A 23,488-nucleotide genomic window follows, 5' to 3' on the forward strand; every position below is an offset into this window, starting at 1 on the left:
TTTAAGATAATGAAGTCATAATATTTTTTCTTTTAAGTTCAAGTCAAAGTGCAAGTTCGAAATAATAACTTTAATGAATTAGTATTTAACATATGTTGATATTTTTTATTTTTTATTTTACACATGAAGTTGCATTAATAACAACATAAAAATATACAGGTATAAATAAAAACAATTCAACGACACATAAGTGTATATTATAATATCCACATCTATTATGTAATATTATAATATCCATCTATTTTTGTTTTTTGAAGGTTGCAGAGATCTGACATGAGTAGAGCTGAAGAATTATGCTGAATAAAGAAAAAAATAATAAATCTAGCCATATTATATTTTAATAAATACAAAAACTGCATTACATTTCAAATTAAATGCAAGCAAACACACTTCAGACCTGCGGTATGTCATTTACTGTACTTTAATGTGTGTGTCTTAGCGGGAAAAAAAACATTGACCCCAGTGAAGAGTAAAGAAGCTCTGACTAGTAGACAGCAAAAAGTAACACAAAAGTAACACACCACCATTAAGAAGTGTGTCAACAAAGAGTCCAGTGTGACTGAAAAGTGACCACGCTAACGCTCGTGTACACACACCAGGACGCAGATACCGGCAGAGCAGTCTTTTTGGGAAGTGATGTCAGAGGTCATGCTGGGTTTGTGAGTGTGTGGGTGTGTGTGGTTGGGGGCGTGGTAGAGTGAGGATGTTTTGGGGTGTGTGTTGTGTCATAGATATGTGTGCTGTATAAATACTGGAAGACTGGGATGCACACTGATACAAGATACTTGATGACAACAAGCTTCATTATCTATCATGGGTGAGTATCTATCTACAGTATATATATATAAATACAGGTATATATGTATGTATAACTGTATGGTTTGACCTGTTAGCTGTCATTATGGATGTGGATCCAAGATGTCGTGAGAACAATTCAGCTCACCACACCAAGGACATCGATCAGGAGCGCTTGATTGTGCGCCGGGGTCAGCCCTTCTCCATCTCGGTGCAGTGCTCCGAGTCTTTGCACCGTGACCACCACCTGGCACTGGTCCTCCATCTTGGTGAGTAGAGTCCGAAAACGCAAAAAGGATACGTTGTGAATGTGAATGTTGTTCGTGTTGCTATGAGGGGGCGACTTGCCAAAAATCATAATGCTCTGATAAATTAGTGCTGGTAAACGACAAGTAAAACAAATCAGAAAAAATTAATAAAAATAAAAATAATAATTAAAAAATATATATAAATAAAACAACTCAGAATAAAACGTTTGAATTTGGATGACTCATGATTAATCACAGGTTTACTCACTTGCATGATTGGAAGTAACTTTTTATTCAGACACAAATGCAATTTTGTTCTCAGAATGTCATACAGGAAATAGTTTTAAATGTTTTACTTGAATGAATTAATTGCATGATATATATATATATATATATATATATATATATATATATATATATATATATATATATATATATATATATATATAATATATATATATGTGTGTTATTTTCATGACTATTTACATTGTAGATTGTCACTGAAGGCATCAAAACTATGACACCTGTGAAGTGAAAAACATTTCAAGTGACTACCTCTTGAAGCTCATGGAGAGAATGCCAAGAGTGTACAAAGCAGTAATCAGAGCAAAGGGTGGCTTTCTTTTTAGTACATAACTCCACATGTGTTCATTCATAGTTTTGAGGCCTTCAGTGACAATCTACAATGTAAATAGTCATGAAAATAAAGAAAACGCATTGAATATTGAATGAGAAGGTGTTTCCAAACTTTTGGTCTGTACTGTATGTATGTATATATATATATATATATATATATATATATATATATATATATATATATATATATATATATATATATATATATATATATATATATATATATATATATATATATATATATATATATATATATATATATATATATATATATATATATATATATATATATATATATATATATATATATATATATATATATATATATATATATAATTAACGTGATCATTGTAACTTATTTTTGTCAGCCCTAACAAAAATACATACATATAATGCAAACATTTAGCCAATTATATCCTTTTATTCTAGTATTTTCTGGTATATTGGCAAATCCATAGCAATTGTCACTGTTTACTTTGAAGTGGGCCTATAAGTAAGGACCTAAAGAGAAAGTAAAAATATCCTGTAATCTTTTCAAGAACTGCTCAACAATGATGCTGCAAACTGCAAATATTTATTTTTACCACAGTCGGCTAAAGTAACACAGTGTTTTTCAACCACTGTGCCGCGCGTGAGATACAGTCTGGTGTGCCGTGGGAGATTATCTAATTTCAGCTATTTGGGTTAAAAATATTTTTTGCAAACCAGTAATTACAGTCTGAAAATGATGTGTTGTTGTTGAGCTCGGCAGAGTAACCGTGTAATACTCTTCCATATCAGTAGGTGGCAGCCGGTAGCTAATTGCTTTGTAGATGTCAAAAACAGCGGGAGGCAGTGTGCAGGTAAAAAGGTGTCTAATGCTTAAACCAAAAATAAACAAAAGGTGAGTGCCCCTAAGAAAAGGCATTGAAGCTTAGGGAAGGCTATGCAGAACTAAACTAAAACTGAACTGGCTACAAAGTAAACAAAAACAGAATGCTGGACGACAGCAAAGACTTACACAATCAACAATGTCCCCACAAAGAAGGATAAAAACAACTGAAATATTCTTGATTGCTAAAACAAAGAAATGCGGGAAATATCGCTCACAGGAAGACATGAAACTGCTACAGGAAAATACCAAAAAAAGAGAAAAAGCCACCAAAATAGGAGCGTAAGACAAGAACTAAAACACTACACGCAGGAAAACCGCAAAAAACTCAAAATAAGTCATGGCGTGATGTGACAGGTGGTGACAGTACACCTACTTTGAGACAAGAGCTATAGTGATGCATGCTTGGTTATGGTTTAAAGTCATATCCAACAATTGGCTCTTTACTGTCAACTGAGTTTCGTTTTTGAATGATTTCTGCTGGTGGTGTGCCCCCGCATTTTTTTCAACGCAAAAAATGTGCCTTGGCTCAAAAAAGGTTGAAAAAGACTGAAGTGACATATCACGGTAGTCAACAATGACATGCAGTACTAATTCAAACCTGTGACAAATAAAAAGGTTTGGAAAAAAATCTGGAGATAAAAATTACAAATGGGAAAAAACTATATAGCTGTAGCATCCACTTGAAAGCTGTATTTTTTAAATGTATCACCTGCGTGTCTTTACACCTGGTGGATGTGATTATCCAATGTGATCAACTGTGTGGTCGTTGGCAAGCCAGCACTTTGGATTGACCAGGAAGTAACTTCACAATCCTTCTCTTTGTGTAAGGTGTAAAGATGTGTGTATTAATTACCTCTTGCTGAGCTTTTCTTCCTGTCACTCACACACACACACACACACACACACACACCAGCCAACCTGGAGAGACCTGCTGAAAGAAAGTGTGTCGGAAGTCACGCAACCCCCAATGACTTTGGTCTTGTGCTGTAAATACACGAGCGCGTTGTCATACTTCCCATTGGGTCTTCAGGCAAGCGAGGGGAGAAGGCGATCAAAGTTGAGAAGGAGCGCGGCAGCAAAGAGGGATGGCGCTTCACGCAGGAGGGAGACCACAATGGCGTGCTGTTGACTCTACACAGCCCGGCAGACTCCGTCATCGGCCATTACCGTCTGCACGTGTTGCTGATGACTCCTGATGGACGCGTTTCGGAGAAGAACGAGAAGATTGACTTCCATCTGCTCTTCAACCCGTGGTGCAAAGGTGAAAGCTGTTCGGTCTAGACGCTGTTGAAAGAAACGTAGGCGTATTAGTGATGATACCACCTGATGGGGAAGTGAAACTCAAACAGGCACAGCTGGAGGACTGACCTACTTTGATATGGGCCACAGTTCTGTAAGGGGCCGCCACAATGATGACGGGTTTGCATATTTATTAGAGATGTCCGATAATATCAGCAATCCGATATTATCGGCCGATAAATGCTTAAAATGTAATATCGGATATTATCGGTATCGGTTTCAAAAAGTAAAATGTATGACTTTTTAAAACGGACGTAGGGAGAAGTACAGAGCGCCAATAAACCTTAAAGGCACTGCCTTTGCGGGCCGGCCCAGTCACAAAATATCTACGGCTTTTCACACACACAAGTGAATGCAAGTCATACTTGGTCAACAGCCATACAGGTCACACTGAGGGTGACCGTATAAACAACTTTAACACTGTTACAAATATGCGCCACACTGTGAACCCACACCAAACAAGAATGACAAACACATTTCGGGAGAACATCCGCACCGTAACACAACATAAACACAACAGAACAAATACCCAGAACCCCTTGCAGCACTACCTCCTCATGCTCTCTCAATAAAATTCTGGTCACCATGTTTTTAATGCAAAATCTACGTCCATCCATTTTCTACCGCTTATTCCCTTCGGGGTTGCGGGGGCCGCTGGAGCCTATCTCAGCTACAAATCGGGCGGAAGGCAGGGTACACCCTGGACAAGTCGCCACCTCATCGCAGGGCCAAGCCAACACAGATAGACAGACAACATTCACACTCAACCTATCCCCAGGTGCATGTCTTTGGAGGTGGAAAACTAACTTCTAGATATGAAATATTGCATAAAAACAGTAAAATATAATGTAGTACAATCAACAAAAGTAGTTATATGAAGTAATGTAATAATGTACAGTGTTTACCTCGGAGAGTGGACTTCTATACAGATTTTTTAAAAACATTATATTACAGTAGATGTTTATTTACCATTTTAAAATGGTACCACAGACATTTTACGGTAAAATACCGGCAGCTGAGTTGCCGGGATCTTACTGTAAAATTTAAGGTAGTTTGTTTCAACATATTACTGTGAATAGAAAAACAGTACCACTGTTCATTTTTAATTCCGGCAACTGAGCTGCCAGTTTGTTACCGTAAAATAACTGTGGTACCATTTTTTTTCCATTTACAGTAACAACAACCGTAGATTTTACAGTAAAAAAAAAGAAAAGAAAAAGGCAACATTTTATAGTAAAAACAGTGGTAGAGTTATTTTCAATTTAATATGCTGTAAAAAAAAACATCGTAATTTTAACATAATATTTATTGTCCTTTTTACAGCGTACAATTTGATAGATCATTTGCTTTGAAAGCATAAGTCAAGCAGATATTGAAGGATTAATTTTTATTTTAACAAATAAAAATGTGTGGAAACTGTGGTAATACATTATTTGTTGCAATATTGCATAGTATTCACATTTAAAAGGTATGCAGTTTCATGCAATGCATATATACACTACCGTTCAAAAGTTTGGGGTCACATTGAAATGTCCTTATTTTTGGAGGAAAAGCACTGTACTTTTCAATGAAGATAACTTTAAACTAGTCTTAACTTTAAAGAAATACACTCTATACATTGCTAATGTGGTAAATGACTATTCTAGCTGCAAATGTGTGGTTTTTGGTGCAATATCTACATAGGTGTATAGAGGCCCATTTCCAGCAACTATCACTCCAGTGTTCTAATGGTACAATGTGTTTGCTCATTGGCTCAGAAGGCTAATTGATGATTAGAAAACCCTCGTGCAATCATGTTCACACATCTGAAAACACTTTAGCTCCTTACAGAAGCTACAAAACTGACCTTCCTTTGAGCAGATTGAGTTTCTGGAGCATCACATTTGTGGGGTCAATTAAACGCTCAAAATGGCCAGAAAAAGAGAACTTTCATCTGAAACTCGACAGTCTATTCTTGTTCTTAGAAATGAAGGCTATTCCACAAAATTGTTTGGGTGACCCCAAACTTTTGAACGGTAGTGTATATATATTTTTTTGTCAAAATGGAAAGAAAAAATACATTCAGTACAAAAAGATAAGGTACATTGATGCATATTTTCCTAGGGCCATATAAAATGATGTGAAGGGTCCAGATACGGCCTTGAGTTTGTAATTGATTGGGTTTTGTAATTGATCTTGTAGATGATGCTGTGCACCTCAGCGAGGAGAAGCTCCTTCAGGAGTACATCATGAATGAGCATGGAATGATTTACACCGGCTCATGGCACTCCATCAGAAGCATCCCTTGGCATTACGGACAGGTGCGTTGGCATGCGTGTGGTATGTCACAGCAGGGTGACAGCAGACACTGTCCACCAGATCTTAAATCCTGACAGTTGGACAGAGGAAGCTTCTGGAAGGAGAGTGTGAGAGTGGAAGCAGACCGCACAAACAAGAGCGTCACCCTTTCGCAGTTAGATGGGAAAATGCTTGCTTTCCATCGTCCTCCATTGTGTCTCACACACACTCACTACCGTCTTTCTGGTAGTTTGAGGACCACGTGATGGACATCTGCTTTGAAATCCTGGACAACTCCAATGATGCCTTGAGAAACCCGGAGAAGGACATGGAGCACAGATGGGACCCCGTCTACGTCAGCAGGATCATCTCTGCCATGGTACGACGAACTGAAGGACGTTTCTAGCACGTAACAGAACAGATGCCTCATGTCGTGTGACTTATACAGGTGAACTCCAACGGTGACAGGGGTGTGTTGGAGGGCCGCTGGCATGAGCCGTATTCTGACGGAGTCCCGCCTAACCGATGGAACGGCAGCGTTCCCATCCTCCAAAAGTGGAGCCGAGGCCGGGCCAGGCCGGTCAAATACGGCCAGTGTTGGGTCTATGCTGCTGTCGCCTGCACAGGTGAGTCTGAGGGCCATCACAACACCCGTTTTTGTAGACATAGCACAAGCGATTGGTGAGCTACGCCCCCTTCATTGGTTAGTCTACGCCAGCACACACACAGCAGTGACTAGTTCAGCGTGACAGTCATTCATCTGTCGATCATTACATACCACATCACTGATTGCTTGGACATTATTCCTTGATCTGTGTACAATTCATGTCCTGCCAGTCATTCATTGGTCAGTCTACATGTCAATCATAAGATGTCCTTCATTCTACAATGGCCAGTATACATGTCATGTGATTCATTCCTACATGTCAATCATAGGACATAGGGCTGCTGATTGGTCAGTCTAAATGTCATGTCCTTCATTCTTCATTAGTTAGTCTAGATGTCATGTGATTCGTTCTTCATTGGTCAGTCTACATGTCACGTGATTCATTCTTCATTGGTCAGTCTACATGTCACGTGATTAATTCTTCATTGGTCAGTCTACATGTCATGTGATTAACTCTTCATTGGTCAGTCTACATGTCATGTGATTAACTCTTCATTGGTCAGTCTACATGTCATGTGATTAATTCTTCATTGGTCAGTCTACATGTCATGTGATTCATTCTTCATGGGTCAGTCTACATGTCACGTGATTAATTCTTCATTGGTCAGTCTACATGTCATGTGAAAAATTATTCATTGGTCAATTTACATGTCACGTGATTAATTCTTCATTGGTCAGTCTACATGTTATGTGATTAATTATTCATTGGTCAGTCTACATGTCATGTGATTCATTCTTCATTGGTCAGTCTACATGTCACGTGATTCATTCTTCATTGGTCAGTCTACATGCCATGTGTTTAATTCTTCATTGGTCAGTCTACATGTTATGTGATTAATTATTCATTGGTCAGTCTACATGTCATGTGATTCATTCTTCATTGGTCAGTCTACATGTCATGTGATTAATTATTCATTGGTCAGTCTACATGTCATGTGATTCATTCTTCATTGGTCAGTCTACATGTCACGTGATTCATTCTTCATTGGTCAGTCTACATGCCATGTGTTTAATTCTTCATTGGTCAGTCTACATGTTATGTGATTAATTATTCATTGGTCAGTCTACATGTCATGTGATTCATTCTTCATTGGTCAGTCTACATGTCATGTGATTAATTATTCATTGGTCAGTCTACATGCCATGTGTTTAATTCTTCATTGGTCAGTCTACATGTCATGTGATTAATTATTCATTGGTCAGTCTACATGTCATGTGATTAATTCTTAATTGGTCAGTCTACATGTCACGTGATTAATTCTTCATTGGTCAGTCTACATGTCATGTGATTAATTATTCATTGGTCAGTCTACATGTCATGTGATTAATTCTTAATTGGTCAGTCTACATGTCACGTGATTAATTCTTCATTGGTCAGTCTACATGTTATGTGATTAGTTCTTCATTGGTCAGTCTACATGTAATGTGATTAATTATTCAATAGTCAGTCTCCATGTCACGTGATCAATTCTTCATTGGTCAGTCTACATGTCATGTGATTAATTCTTCATTGGTCAGTCTACATGTCACGTGATTAATTCTTCATTGGTCAGTCTACATGTCACATGATTAATTGTTCATTGGTCGGTCTACGTGTCACGTGATTAATTCTTCATTGGTCAGTCTACATATCATGTGATTAATTCTTCATTGGTCAGTCTACATGTCATGTAATTATTTATTCAATAGTCAGTCTACATGTCATGTGATTATTTATTCAATAGTCAGTTTACATGTCATGTGATTAATTCTTCATTGGTCAGTCTCCATGTCATGTGATTAATTCTTCATTCGTCAGTCTACATTCCATGTGATAATTCTTCATTGGTCAGTCTACATACCATGTCATGTATTCGTCATTGGTCCGTATATTTGTCACTCACAACACATAAGACCAATGATTGATACTCACTATTCATTGGCAAGTCCAGGTGTCAGTCAATACACTTGACAGTCTATATGCCATTTAATTTACTCTTCATTGGTCAGTCTGTGTATCAATCTTTATCACAAAGGACTAATAATGGAGCAAGCCTGTTACTCACTCTTTATTGGTCAGCGTACGATACATGTCATTAGGTCTTCATTGGCTGGCCTTTGAGTCAGCCATCACAGATAGAAACTGTTACATAACACTAGTTATTGGCTGGGCATCTTACTCACTTTGTAATTGGTCAATCTACAGGTCATTCCATTCATCCATTGGTTAGAGTACAGTCTCTGAGTAGATGCAACACTATTGATTGGTCGGGCAAATCATACGAGTCATTTAAGTGTTAATTATTACACATAATTGAAGTTAAAGTACCCATGATTGTCACAAACACACTAGGTGTGGTGAAATGATTTACTTATCACCCTTGATGACCCCCTGGGAGGTGAGGGGAGCAGTGAGCAGCAGCGGTGGCTGCGTCCGGGAATCATTTTTGGCCATTTAACCCCCAATTCCAACCCTTGATGCTGAGTGCCAAGCAGGGAGGTAATGGCTCCCATTTTTATAGTCTTTGGTATGACTCGGCCGGGGTTTGAACTCACGACCTCCCGATCTCAGGGCGGACACGCTAATAGAGATGATAGGTCGGGGATACACTGACTCTTAGTCAGGTCGCTCTTGAGAAAGAGATTTCAATCTCAATGAGTCTTTACCTGGTTAAATAAAGGAAATTGATAATTGATGTTCATCGGGGTGTGGATAAAGTTCCCGTCTACTGTGTGTTTATTTACAGTGCTGCGCTGCCTGGGAATCCCAACACGCAACATCACCAACTTCTCTTCTGCCCATGACACCGATGGAAACCTTTCTGTGGACTTCCTGGTTAATGAAAAACTGGAGAGCCTGGATACGAGAGGGAAGTCAGACAGCAGCTGGTAGGTCAAGAAGCACAAACACACATCAGCTAAATCTTACAACCTGTTCTTACTGCTCGGTTAGGAACTTCCACTGTTGGGTGGAGTCCTGGATGAACAGAGTTGACCTCCCAAAAGGAAATGATGGCTGGCAGGTTTTGGACCCAACCCCTCAAGAACCAAGCGATGGTACATTCCAATTATTTCTTAAAGGCCTACTGAAAGCCACTACTACCGACCACGCAGTCTGATAGTTTATATATCAATGATGAAATCTTAACATTGCAACACATGCCAATACGGCCGGGTTAACTTATAAAGTGACATTTTAAATTTCCTGCGAAACTTCCGGTTGAAAACGTCTATGTATGATGACGTATGCACGTGACGTTAATCGTTGAAACGGAAGTATTCGGACACCATTGTATCCAATACAAAAAGCTCTGTTTTCATCGCAAAATTCCACAGTATTCTGGACATCTGTGTTGGTGAATCTTTTGCAATTTGTTTAATGAACAATGGAGACTGCAAAGAAGAAAGCTGTAGGTGGGATCGGTGTATTAGCGGCTGGCTGCAGCAACACAACCAGGAGGACTTTGACTTGGATAGCAGACGCGCTATCCGACGCTAGCCGCCGACCGCATCTATGATCGGGTGAAGTCCTTCGTCGCGCCGTCGATTGCTGGAACGCAGGTGAGCACGGGCGTTGATGAGCAGATGAGGGCTGGCTGGCGTAGGTGGATAGCTAATGTTTTTAGCATAGCTCTGTGAGGTCCCGTAGCTAAGTTAGCTTCAATGGCGTCGTTAGCAACAGCATTGTTAAGCTTCGCCAGGCTGGAAAGCATTAACCGTGTATTTACAGGTCCACGGTTTAATAGTATTGTTGATGTTCTGTCTATCCTTCCAGTCAGGGGTTTATTTATTTTGTTTCTATCTGCAGTTAAGCCCGATGCTATCACGTTAGCTCCGTAGCTAAAGTGCTTTGCCGATGTATTGTCGTGGAGATAAAAGTCACGGTGAATGTCCATTTCGCGTTCTCGACTCTCCTTTTCAAGAGGATATAGTATCCGAGGTGGTTTAAAATACAAATCCGTGATCCACAATAGAAAAAGGAGAGAGTGTGGAATCCAATGAGCCAGCTTGTACCTAAGTTACGGTCAGAGCGAAAAAAGATACGTCCTGCACTGCACTCTAGTCCTTCACTCTCACGTTCCTCATCCACAAATCATTCATCCTCGCTCAAATTAATGGGGTAATCGTTGCTTTCTCGGTCCGAATCGCTCTCGCTGCTGGTGTAAACAATGGGGAAATGTGAGGAGCCTTTCAACTGTTGACGTCACGCTACTTCCGGTACAGGCAAGGCTTTTTTTTATCAGCGACCAAAAGTTGCGAACTTTATCGTCACTGTTCTCTACTAAATCCTTTCAGCAAAAATATAGCAATATCGCGAAATGATCAAGTATGACACATAGAATGGATCCTCTATCCCCGTTTGAATAAAAAAAATTAATTTCAGTAGGCCTTTAACTGTCCAGCACTATCGAGTAAGACGATTTGAACCTTTTCTTTGTTATTACATGTTAGTAACTTGCTGTAATGCCCCAATATCCTCTTTCCTGAAGTTGCTATCTTGGAATAAAGTGACTTTTTGTCCCACAGGTGAGTACTGCTGTGGTCCATGTCCTGTTACGGCCATCAAGGAAGGAAATCTGGGCGTCAAGTTCGATGCTCCGTTCATATTTGCTGAGGTGAACGCCGACATCATCAGGTGGATGGTCCGGAAAGATGGTCAAAGACAGAAGGTGACTGCTTCCACTTTTTCATCAACATCCATTTCCCACCAGTTAGCGTTCACAAATGTTTCACATAAACATCCGTGGCGGTAACAGCAGTTATCTTTACAGCTCAGCGTGGACCAAAACAGCGTGGGAAGGAACATCAGTACCAAAAGTCCCTTCAGCGACCGCAGGGAAGATATCACTCTCCAATACAAATATCCAGAAGGTAAGTGAATCCAATCTATACTGAGCTAATTTTACTGCTCGAACAATCCATGATGAGTAGACCGATAAAGCATACTTTTATAGTCTTTTAAACATCTCCATTCATTTGTCTATAAGGACAAACCATGTGTAGACTAGTCAATCAACCACTACAGTATCTACATATGAAATACAAACCCCGTTTCCATACGAGTTGGGAAATGGTGTTAGATATAAATATAAACGGAATACAATGATTTGCAAATCCTTTTCAACCCATATTCAGTTGAATGCACTACAAAGACAACATATTTGATGTTCATACTCATAAACTTTATTTTTTTTTTGCAAATAATAATTAACTTAGAATTTCATGGCTGCAACACGTGCCAAAGTAGTTGGGAAAGGGCATGTTCACCACTGTGTTACATGGCCTTTCCTTTTAACAACACTCAGTAAACGTTTGGGAACTGAGGAGACACATTTTTTAAGCTTCTCAGGTGGAATTATTTCCCATTCTTGCTTGATGTACAGCTTAAGTTGTTCAACAGTCCGGGGGTCTCCCTTGTGCTATTTAGGCTTCATAATGCACCACACATTTTCAATGGGAGACAGGTCTGGACTACAGGCAGGCCAGTCTAGTACCCGCACTCTTTTACTATGAAGCCACGTTGATGTAACACCTGGCTTGGCATTGTCTTGCTGAAATAAGCAGGGGCGTCCATGGTAACGTTGCTTGGATGGCAACATATGTTGCTCCAAAACCTGTATATACCTTTCAGCATTAATGGCGCCTTCACAGATGTGTAAGTTACCCATGTCTTGGCCACTAATACACCCCCATACCATCACACATGCTGGCTTTTCAACTTTGCGCCTATAACAATCTGGATGGTTCTTTTCCTCTTTGGTCCGGAGGACACGACGTCCACAGTTTCCAAAAACAATTTGAAATGTGGACTCGTCAGACCACAGAACACTTTTCCACTTTGTATCAGTCCATCTTAGATGAGCTCAGGCCCAGCGAAGCCGACAGCGTTTCTGGGTGTTGTTGATAAACGGTTTTCACCTTGCATAGGAGAGTTTTAACTTGCACTTACAGATGTAGCGACCAACTGTAGTTACTGACAGTGGGTTTCTGAAGTGTTCCTGAGCCCATGTGATGATATCCTTTACACACTGATGTCGCTTGTTGATGCAGTACAGCCTGAGGGATGGAAGGTCACGGGCTTAGCTGCTTACGTGCAGTGATTTCTCCAGATTCTCTGAACCCTTTGATGATATTACGGAGCGTAGATGGTGAAATCCCTGAATTCCTTGCAATAGCTGGTTGAGAAAGGTTTTTCTTAAACTGTTCAACAATTTGCTCACGCATTTGTTGACAAAGTGGTGACCCTCGCCCCATCCTTGTTTGTGAATGACTGAGCATTTCATGGAATCTACTTTTATACCCAATCATGGCACCCACCTGTTCCCAATTTGCCTGCACACCTGTGGGATGTTCCAAATAAGTGTTTGATGAGCATTCCTCAACTTTATCAGTATTTATTGCCACCTTTCCCAACTACTTTGTCACGTGTTGCTGGCATCAAATTCTAAAGTTTAATGATTATTTGCAAAAAATAAAATGTTTATCAGTTTGAACATCAAATATGTTGTCTTTTTAGTTAATATGGGTTGAAAATGATTTGCAAATCATTGTATTCCATTTATATTTACATCTAAAACAATTTCCCAACTCATATGGAAACGGCGTTTGTACTATTTCTATTTCGGGGTTTAAACAGCTGCAGTGATTTTTTTTGTAGTTTTTTTTTTTTACAGAAAAAAGACCAAAAAACCAGATTAACACACAAACACTTTTACTTTTGCGTACACATCATTGCCTAACACCACTACACTTATATCATATTACTAGCTAGGTATGAAATTGTAGTGCATGGTTTTAGATAGGAAAAAGTAGCACCATCTGGTGGACAGATATAAAAACTAGGGGTGTCCTGATCCAATATTGATATTGAATATCAGTCCGATATCAGCAAAAAACAAACAAACAAAAATGATATCGGCATCTAAAATCTCCAATATAAGCTCCAGTACAAGCAGACATGCAGCGTGTTTACTTGTGCAAAGATGGACAGCCAACATCTAAATGTCCTCCAATGAGTACTCAAGTTTGGTCTTTTCTTGTATTTTAGGGAAGTCCTTTACAAAAATGTAAACATGATAGGCCATGGGCTACCAGGAGCTAGCAGCTACACAACAGCTAAGCACACAATAGCACACAAGCGAGACATACACTACCGTTCAAAAGTTTGGGGTCACATTGAAATGTCCTTATTTTTGAAGGAAAAGCACTGTACTTTTCAGTGATGATAACTTTAAACTAGTCTTAACTTGAAAGAAATACACTCTATACATTGCTAATGTGGTAAATGACTATTCTAGCTGCAAATGTCTGGTTTTTGGTGCAATATCTACATAGGTGTATAGAGGCCCATTTCTAGCAACTATCACTCCAGTGTTCTAATGGTACAATGTGTTTTCTCATTGGCTCAGAAGGCTAATTGATGATTAGAAAACCCTTGTGCAATCATGTTCACACATCTGAAAACAGTTTAGCTCGTTAGAGAAGCTACAAAACTGACCTTCCTTTGAGCAGCTTGAGTTTCTGGAGCATCACATTTGTGGGGTCAATTAAACCCTCAAAATGGCCAGAAAAAGAGAACTTTCATCTGAAACTCGACAGTCTATTCTTGCTCTTAGAAATGAAGGCTCAAACACAAAATTGTTTGGGTGACCCCAAACTTTTGAACGGTAGTGTACGTAACAAGTGTCCTAATTAAACAATATTGCAGTCTAAAACACAACATTTGTCAGTATAAACGGATATCAAATATATTTGGTTGCATATGATACAAGGTCTCCAAAGGAGATGCGTATTAGTCTAATAGGCTTCTGCAGAGTATCCAATAACAGTGTTTAATATAATAAATTAAACACAATTAATTTTGAGGTGGCGACTTGTCCAGGGTGTACCCCGCCTTCCACCCCAATGCAGCCGAGATAGGCTCCAGCAACCCCCGCGACCCCAAAAGGGACAGGCGGTAGAAAATGGATGGATGGATGGAATTGAATAAATTATTGTGACCACTAAGTGTCGCCAAAAACAATTAACAAGCTGCAAAAGTATAAGTCTGTTATATTTGACTTTATCAAAACTTTTCTAGCATTCCGCACGAAAATATAATACAATTATGTACTATATGATTCATTCTGATATCATGATATTGTGGGAACGCTGGCACAAAAAGGCGAAACAAGTCCACATGAGAATTTTTCAGTGTCAGAGGTAGCACCACATCATCATCACACTAGATGACGATGCAGAAATCATCGAATTATCTGACGGTTGCATGAGAATCGACATCCATACGGTATGTGAAGGCGAATAATTGCTACGCGGACAACCAACGGAGTGATTTTCTGGTACAGGCAGTTTAATAATGCACTATTAAGGTCAAATTTGTGTCTTCTTCTCAGGTTCTAAAAAAGAGAGAGAGATCTTTGAGAAGGCAGGACGTCCAATAACAGAGCCGACCACTGAGAGAGAAAAACCAGGGAAGCTGCAGATGACAATCAAACCCACAAATCCTCTATTTGGAACAGACTTTGACGTCGTTATTGAGGTATTCAGACGTTGATGAACGACTTCATGAATGAGTTCCTTATTGGCAGACTTACAAGACTGTGTGAAAGTCTTGACGCACTACGAGCTTCCTTGATTTATGTCTGTGTAGATCTTAGTCACCCAGGTCATGATACTCTGGTTGAATTGAGGCAACTGGACCTTTCTTGTTTGCTGACGTTTCACGTTTCATTCTAAAGACTTCTTCAGTTGTAAAGTTTTTGGTGTGTGGTGGGTTTGTCCCCTGACGATGATCACAATAGGGTTTTTGAAAAGATGTAAAAAGACAGTATGTCTAACTAAAGAGGCTCTAGCCTGTCCAGACATCTCTCCCCTCCAAAGATAGACTCATTCCAATTTATGGAAAAACAATAACTTATTGGAAAGATAGATTTTAAAGGCAATAATTGCATGTATTTCTTATAATTATAAAAACACACCAGGACTATTCAACTAACTTATTTTGGGGGCCACATTTACAGAAAGCTAAGGACTGTGGACTTCTACATTTATTATTATTCTTGTTGCGTTGACCAGCTCTTCCTCCCAGGGATTTTAAGCTGCTGGTCACTCCCAAATTCTTAAATGGCACATAAGCTGAAGTTTAAATTCATCACCAGGCAGTAGTTGGTATTTTGTGGTTTATTCTCAAAGCTTTGAAGACAAATGTGAGACCAAATCCAGTACAGAAGCGTTCCCTCCCCCAGTCTAGATCGACCCCCCCCCCCCCCCAAAACCCCGGAAGTCCTGTGTTCTTCCCTCTGTCCCTCGCTCCCACCCTCGTTGTTTAGACTACTCCCTGAGTTATCTCTACACCCTGCATTCCACTGCTAGAAGGCCGACACATTACTTTGCAGACTAGAAAGAAGGAAGAATACTAGCTATTTTGTAATATGACTATGGAAGTAAAGAAGTAACACTTAAATATGGATATATGTAAAAAATCTCCTTCCATCAATTCCCCCTTCAAGATCTTCTAAAAAGATCTTAATTACTTGTACAACACTTCTAAAGCACGCCCCACATTAAAGTAGGTGCTGTTTTGTTCTTTGAGCAAGCTAGCAATAAAACAACAGCATAGTTACATGGGAGATAGATGGAGAGAGTCCACGTCAATGTCGTCATGGTCAGGGAAGGAAACCAACAATTCTCGGAAGTCTTAAAGTTACCACTTTGCTAGACCCCCTTCAGTGACACTTAGCACAAGGGGCGATAAAGCAACCGCATGAGGCTATGATGGCCAAAAAAACTCCCAGGAATCTGCGTGCTTTGCAGTGGACTGATCAATGACAAATGAATCCCATGACAGACTAACCAATGAAGAATGACAGACATGACATGTAGACTGAGTCACTGACCAATGAAAAGGGACTGATCAGTCATTGGTCTTATGTGTTATGACATGTAGACTGACCAAACAATGAATTTCCAGAAATCTGAGGACCGTTCACTAGTATTTATAGTTCATAGATTCCTTAGAATTGGTGTCTTTTGGCAGTGGACACTTGATTTTTGTCTATTTATTTTTGCTTGAGTTACGAAATTTGGAGAAAAATAGCCATCCAGTTTTTAAGAACCTAATCCTAAATCAGTCTATATCAGGGGTTATTTACATTTTTGACCTCAGGGCCAAACTTTTTCACTACCCTCTCAATTATTATACTGAATTAGTAACCTTACTCTTGATTTTAATCGTATTTAATAATTATATCTGAACTACTTAGAGTTTAACAGGTTACCAACCTTGTTACCATGAATTGATTAACATGGACCCCGACTTAAAGAAGTTGAAAAACTTATTCGGGTGTTACCATTTGGTGGTCAATTGTACGGAATATGTATTGTACTGTGCAATCTACTAATAAAAGTCTCAATCAATCAATCAAAGTCAAATGGTACAAAACCATGTGTTATTCACAAATATTATTGTTTATTTACTGTAACACATAAACCTTAGGCTTATGTCAGGTTGATTAGAAAAATAAGTTTTAACCAAATATACTGCAAAAATAACTGATGAAAAATAGATGTACACATAATTATGTAGTGCTAAAATAAATCAACTAAATTATTAATAAATATGTTTATGAACTAAACTGTCAATAAAATTAAAGTGCAAATGAAAATACAGCTTCACCACTTTAGTCATAATTTTTGCACAAAACTTCTCTACTGTATGACTTTAGCCCCAGACTTCTTCTGTTTGTTTGGGATTGTCATTACTGCCACAAGTGGTGGAAAAGTGTATTGCAACCGAGTATCTCCGCGGCCCATACGGACCACAGCTGCGAAACAGCCCTGTGGTTTAGAAACACTGGTCTACATGACAGTGCTTTTGGGAATCTGCAGCAAAAATGTTGGCTTCTTCCAATTTTTTTTCATAACTGAACTCATGGGCTAGACTGGTGTCATTCCCGGGCCGCCCAAATAATAAAAAATACAAACATTTCATTTGGTTGTGTTTTCAGGAGATTATTCCTCAAGACTTTTTGCATGGTACAGTTCATAGAAAATAACACTCTGGAGTGAATTGTTTGTCTGCAGTTGAAAAACAACGGCGGCGGCGAAGCTCATGCTCAGCTGACCCTGCTGGCCATGGTTGAAACTTACAACTGTATACACCGAGGAGAGATTGAGAGGCAAACCAAGAAGGTCAGCGTGCCTGCCTACAAAGGTTGGTGAAAAATCCCACCAAAATAAACTTTTTTTCCTGATATGTCAGATTTTTAATGGGAAGTCACCAACGCACGTGTGTGTGTGTGTGTGTGTGTGTGTGTGTGTGTGTGTGTGTGTGTGTGTGTGCTCAGTTCACAAGGAAGTGCTGCGCGTGCACTACAATGACTACGCCAAGTGTGTCTCGGATCACCATTTGATCAAGGTGATGGCCCTCCTGGAGGCCCAAGGAGAGAATGAACCCAACATGGTCGTGGTCAAAATCCCTCTCATCTTGCCTGAGCTCCTTGTAGAGGTGGGTGTTGCTGACAAGGTGCAAATATGATGTAGCGTATTTTCCGGACTATAAGGCGCAGTTAAAATCCTTTTTGTCCCCCCTCAAAACTCGACAGTGCGCCTTATAACCGCGCCTAATGTACGGAATAATACTGGTTGTGCTTACCGACCTCAAAGCAATTTTGTTTGGTGCATGGTAAAATGATGAAGGTGACCAGTAGATGGCAGTCACACATAAGAGATACGTGTAGACTGCACCATAATGGCAATATGACTCAAGTAAACAACGCCAACATTTTATATGTTCGATTGAAAATATAGAACATTACACACGCCGCTCAAAAATCTATCAACATGTTTTAGTAGGACTTTGGTAAGCTATGAAGCCGCACCGCTTGATGGATTGTACTGTGCTTCAACATACCAGTATTATTATGGTGTGTGTATAAGGTAAGACATATTATCTGGCGTTTTGTTTCGCAATATTATGCAAAAGCAACTTTTCTTACCTTCTGGTACCTGCTGATCTATATTTGGGATCTGCATAAGTCCTGAAAATTTGCACGCGTCCGCCTTTGCAGTCCGTGAGACGCCGTAGTCGATAAGATTCTTCTTGTTATGGGACATTCATCCTCCGCTGTTGCCATTTGTAATAATAAAGTAGTGTAAAGTTCTTACTTATAGATGAAAGCGCTAAAACATACCGGTGTAGTGAGTTTACATTATTCACCCAAGGAACTTTAGTTATAGAGAGTTTCGGTCAGACGGTTTTTCACGGGACACATTGTTGTTTCCGGATGAGGAGATGCTGCTCCCTTATTGATTTTAGTAAAGTGTGAATGTCATTAAAACAGTTAGCTCCATCTTTTGACACTTCTTCCACTCCCGTCCTTGCACGCTACACCGCTACAACAAAGATGACGGGGAGAAGACCGAAGGTGAGCCACGTAAATAAACGACGCATCCGGAAGCGACTGTCAGAAAGCGACTTGAAGATGATCTGTAAAACATAATCCATGCAACATTTTGACCAAAGAACCGCCATTACATGTTATGTAGACCACAAGGAAATGTTTTACATTTAGAAAAAAAATTAAATAATAATATGACTCCTTTAATGCGCCTTATAATCTGGTGCGCCTTATATATGAAAACAGATCAAAAATAGACCATTCATCGGCGGTGCGCCCTATGGTCCGGAAAATACGGTATGTAAGACACCAAGCATAAAACTGTACACAGTAAAATGGACATACAGTCGTTATGGGAACCCGAATCCTGGTAGTGTAACGGTACTTGCAAAATGCCCCTTTCTTTTGAATTTTGACAAAAGCTAAAGACTAAAACAAAAACAAACAAACAAAAACAAAAACAGTGGCATTGCAACAGTTAATACTGTATATCAATAAGTAAACGGCAGTCTACCTGAGTTGGCTCGGCAAGAACACACCCTGGACAGGTCACCAGTCAGTCACAGAACCCCTAGGACCAATCTATGGACCATTGAACATCCACAAATACCCTAACTTGCAAGTTTTTAAGACGGTGAAAGTGTGAAGCACCCTGAGCAAACCAACACTACCAAACGCAGAACATGCCAACACAAACCCAGAAACTCCTGGCTGTGAAAGAGACGTGCTAACCACACAATCCACCGTGTTGCCCATGTAGCGGATTGTCCGAAGCTTAAACAGCAACAAAAGTGAACTTAGTACAAAAAATGTATTTACCCATAGTCAAAAGTGCAAGTCGGATTGAGCTGTCCCTGCAGACAAACAAACATCCTCCGGAGGACACAAGAATCAAGCAATCTCCCAGAGTCCTGGTCTCCTGCCCATTCGATCTGTTTCCCCATGCCCCAAGGTCCTGTTGTTATCGACATGTTTGTTTTGCAACATCCTTGAATCCCTTAGTCATGCTTAGACATTTAGAACATTTTGTAGAATAGTCAGAGCGAGTCCATATTCAACTTTGTCCTACATCTGCTCCTTCAATGGTATAGAATAGAAGAGAAATGAAATGAGCAGACATTCTTAATAGACACGAAATATAGTTCAAAGGTCAGAAATTCTACTACACCCATGTGCACTCTCAAAACAACCATGGTGGATAAGCATTGGGTGTGCATGTGTGACGGATGCCGGCGAGTCTAAACCCCACTTACAAATGCCTAAAGAGCTGTGCTGGACTATGAGTTGACACCTTGTGGCCTTTAGCTAATTGGCTGGTACTGCTGGAATAAGCCCGTGTGCAGTGTCCAAAATGGAGTCACCAGTCACATGCTTATTACAACAGTTTGGGTTTACAACGCAACAGAAATCCCATTCGGGTCAGTGTAAACATGGTTATACTGCAATTTGGTTTGTACAACCAATTTGGTCTGATCTCTTGCTTAGGACAGCAGAGAAAGTAGAGCTTCACAAGAATTCACTAGAATTCAAATTCACCTGCAGTGTGAACAAGACCATAGAACGCATGTACTGTAGACACACGTTCATGACGACAGTAGGGTTGTACGCTATACCGGTACTGGATAGTATCGCGGTACTAATGAATCAAAAACGGAACTATACTCCGTTTGAAAAGTACCGGTTCCCGGGCATGACGGCACGTCGTCACGTCGTGACATTGCTGGGTTTACAAGCAGAGGAGCATGTTCGGCAGCGCACAATCACGAAGTACTTACAAGCAGACACAGTGTGTAGACAGAAAAGGGAGAACGGACGCAATTTGGCCTAAAAACTAAAGATAAAAGTGAAGTTATAACACTGAAACGCCCTCAGGAAGAGGTGCTTTACGACATGGCTAGCTAGCTAGCGACTAGCGTCCATCCGCAGTCTGCAGTGTTTTAGCTACTTCTAAATCACTAATCCTTTCGTCCGCGGCGACAAATAAAGTAAGTTTCTTACGAGTATCATCCCTGCAGGACGAGGAATAGCTAAACGTGCTTCACTACACACCGTAGGAGGATACGATAGCTAACCGCTAACAGCAAGCTAGCACCCCTGAATGTAAACAAATGCCATGGGTGGCTCTACACTGTAATGATACCAAGTACAGGAGCGTATCTAGTTGATACTACTATGATTACATCAATATTTTTTATCGTCACAAAATCTTTTTTCTTTAAAAAAAAAATCATATTATGTTTATAAACTCAGTAAATTTGTCTCTGGACACATGAGGACTTTGAATATGACCAATGTATGACCCTGTAACTACTTGGTATTGAATCGATACCTAAATTTGTGGTATCATCCAAAACTAATGTAAAGCATCCTAACAACAGTGTTTATAAGTGTTAATTACATTTTAACAGAAGTGTAGATAGAACATGTTAAAACGGAAAATAAGCAGATATTAACAGTAAATGAACAAGTGGATTAATAATCGATTTTTACAGCTTGTCCCTCATAATTTTGACAAAATAATAGAATGATAAATGACACAATAGGTTACTGCATACGTCAGCAGACAAATTAGGAACTTTTGTTTGTTTACTTACTACTAAAAGACAAGTTGTCTAGTATGTTCACTATTTTATTTAAGGACTAAATTGTTGTTTGATTGCAATAAGAAACATATGCTTAATGTACTATAAGATTTTTTGTTAAAATAAAGCCAATAATGACATTTTTTGTGGTCCCCTTTATTTAGAAAAGTACCGAAATACATTTTGGTACCAGTACTAAAATATTGGTATCGGGACAACGTTTTAATCAAACTTGAGTTTTGTTCTCTTGGTGTTGTTCCTTTATCAGGTCAGGTGTTGAACACAAACATGGAACTCAGGTGCAGAACAATACCACCTGATTCCAAACAGACTCTGGTGTGGTTTGGATTGTGGTGAGAAAACAATCCAACCAACACCTGCCATCAATTCCCGATCAATCGCCCCATAATTGAGCTGTGCTCAGTCCAGGGTGTATCTGCCCCTTATCCTATGAATCAAACTGGATAGACACCTGCCTCCCTGTATCGTCCAAAAAAGCATAACTTAGCTCACTTGTATTTCTGCAGATTCACGGGCAAGCCGCAGTTAACATACCGTTAAAAGCCTCAATCTCCTTCACCAACCCTCTCCCGGTGCCACTGAAGAGGTGTGTTTTCACCGTGGAGGGGGCCGGCCTGGTGTCTCCCTCGGAGGTCAGGATGAAGTAAGTACCGACTACTTTTCACTTCATGGATGAAGCTGAACTACACTACCGTTCAAAAGTTTGGGGTCACATTGAAATGTCCTTATTTTTGAAGGAAAAGCACTGTACTTTTCAATGAAGATAACTTTAAACTAGTCTTAACTTGAAAGAAATACACTCTATACATTGCTAATGTGGTAAATGACTATTCTAGCTGCAAATGTCTGGTTTTTGGTGCAATATCTACATAGGTGTATAGAGGCCCATTTCCAGCAACTATCACTCCAGTGTTCTAATGGTACAATGTGTTTGCTCATTGGCTCAGAAGGCTGATTGATGGTTAGAAAACCCTTGTGCAATCATGTTCACACATCTGAAAACAGTTTAGCTCGTTACAGAAGCTACCAAACTGACCTTCCTTTGAGCAGATTGAGTTTCTGGAGCATCACATTTGTGGGGTCAATTAAACGCTCAAAATGGCCAGAAAAAGAGAACTTTCATCTGAAACTCGACAGTCTATTCTTGTTCTTAGAAATGAAAGCTATTCCACAAAATTGTTTGGGTGACCCCAGACTTTTGAACGGTAGTGTAGATTGACGGCACTTAAAGTCACCTTTTCTGTTGCAGTGGTGAAATAGGTCCAGGCAAGAAGGTGAACGTCAAGCTCACCTTTACACCGGCTCGGACCGGAGCCAGAAAGCTCCTGGTGGATTTTGACTCCGACAGGCTCAAAGACGTACGGGGAGTCGCTACAGTTTTTGTTGAGAAGCATTTACGCTTATACTGAGTGAGCTTAGACACAAAACATGTACTACTACTGAATATTACAGTGTTTACTAACAAGCATTGAACTTTAGCTTCCAAAGGGCAAATAAGTCAAGAAAATCTAAACTTTTCACTTACATTCCATTTGAAGGCATCGAGTTTTGCATATAAAAATCACCACTGGCCCGATATTTAATGAATAAGAAGGATGTGAATCGTAACTTGTATGCTTTGTTAAAGTGGTTTAATACTAAAAATGTGTGTAAATGATTGATATACACAGCATTCTTCTATTAATAAAGGTTTGTTGATCTGACCCCATTCT

At 39.6% G+C, this 23,488-nt stretch overlaps 1 protein-coding gene and 1 long non-coding RNA gene across 2 annotated transcripts; one reads left to right on the forward strand and one right to left on the reverse strand.

Annotated features, from left to right (window-relative positions):
* Positions 1-768: 768 nt before the first annotated feature.
* tgm2l (transglutaminase 2, like) lies at positions 769-23,488 on the forward strand. The gene is made up of 15 exons (XM_062036214.1): positions 769-817; positions 894-1,064; positions 3,584-3,814; positions 6,034-6,152; positions 6,380-6,508; positions 6,578-6,755; positions 9,523-9,664; positions 9,729-9,832; positions 11,303-11,445; positions 11,548-11,647; positions 15,169-15,314; positions 17,858-17,987; positions 18,121-18,281; positions 22,283-22,419; positions 23,026-23,488. The coding sequence occupies exons 1-15, from the start codon at positions 814-816 to the stop codon at positions 23,183-23,185; spliced, it is 2,055 nt and encodes a 684-aa protein (XP_061892198.1). The 5' UTR covers positions 769-813; the 3' UTR covers positions 23,186-23,488.
* On the reverse strand, positions 2,028-20,098 carry LOC133642014 (uncharacterized). Its single transcript, XR_009824373.1, has 3 exons — positions 19,993-20,098; positions 3,566-3,837; positions 2,028-3,484 (listed from the first exon to the last, which is right to left on the reverse strand). It is a non-coding gene; the product is annotated as an uncharacterized LOC133642014 (long non-coding RNA).

This window comes from Entelurus aequoreus, linkage group LG24 (assembly GCF_033978785.1).
Source record: "Entelurus aequoreus isolate RoL-2023_Sb linkage group LG24, RoL_Eaeq_v1.1, whole genome shotgun sequence".
Classification (NCBI taxonomy): domain Eukaryota; kingdom Metazoa; phylum Chordata; class Actinopteri; order Syngnathiformes; family Syngnathidae; genus Entelurus; species Entelurus aequoreus.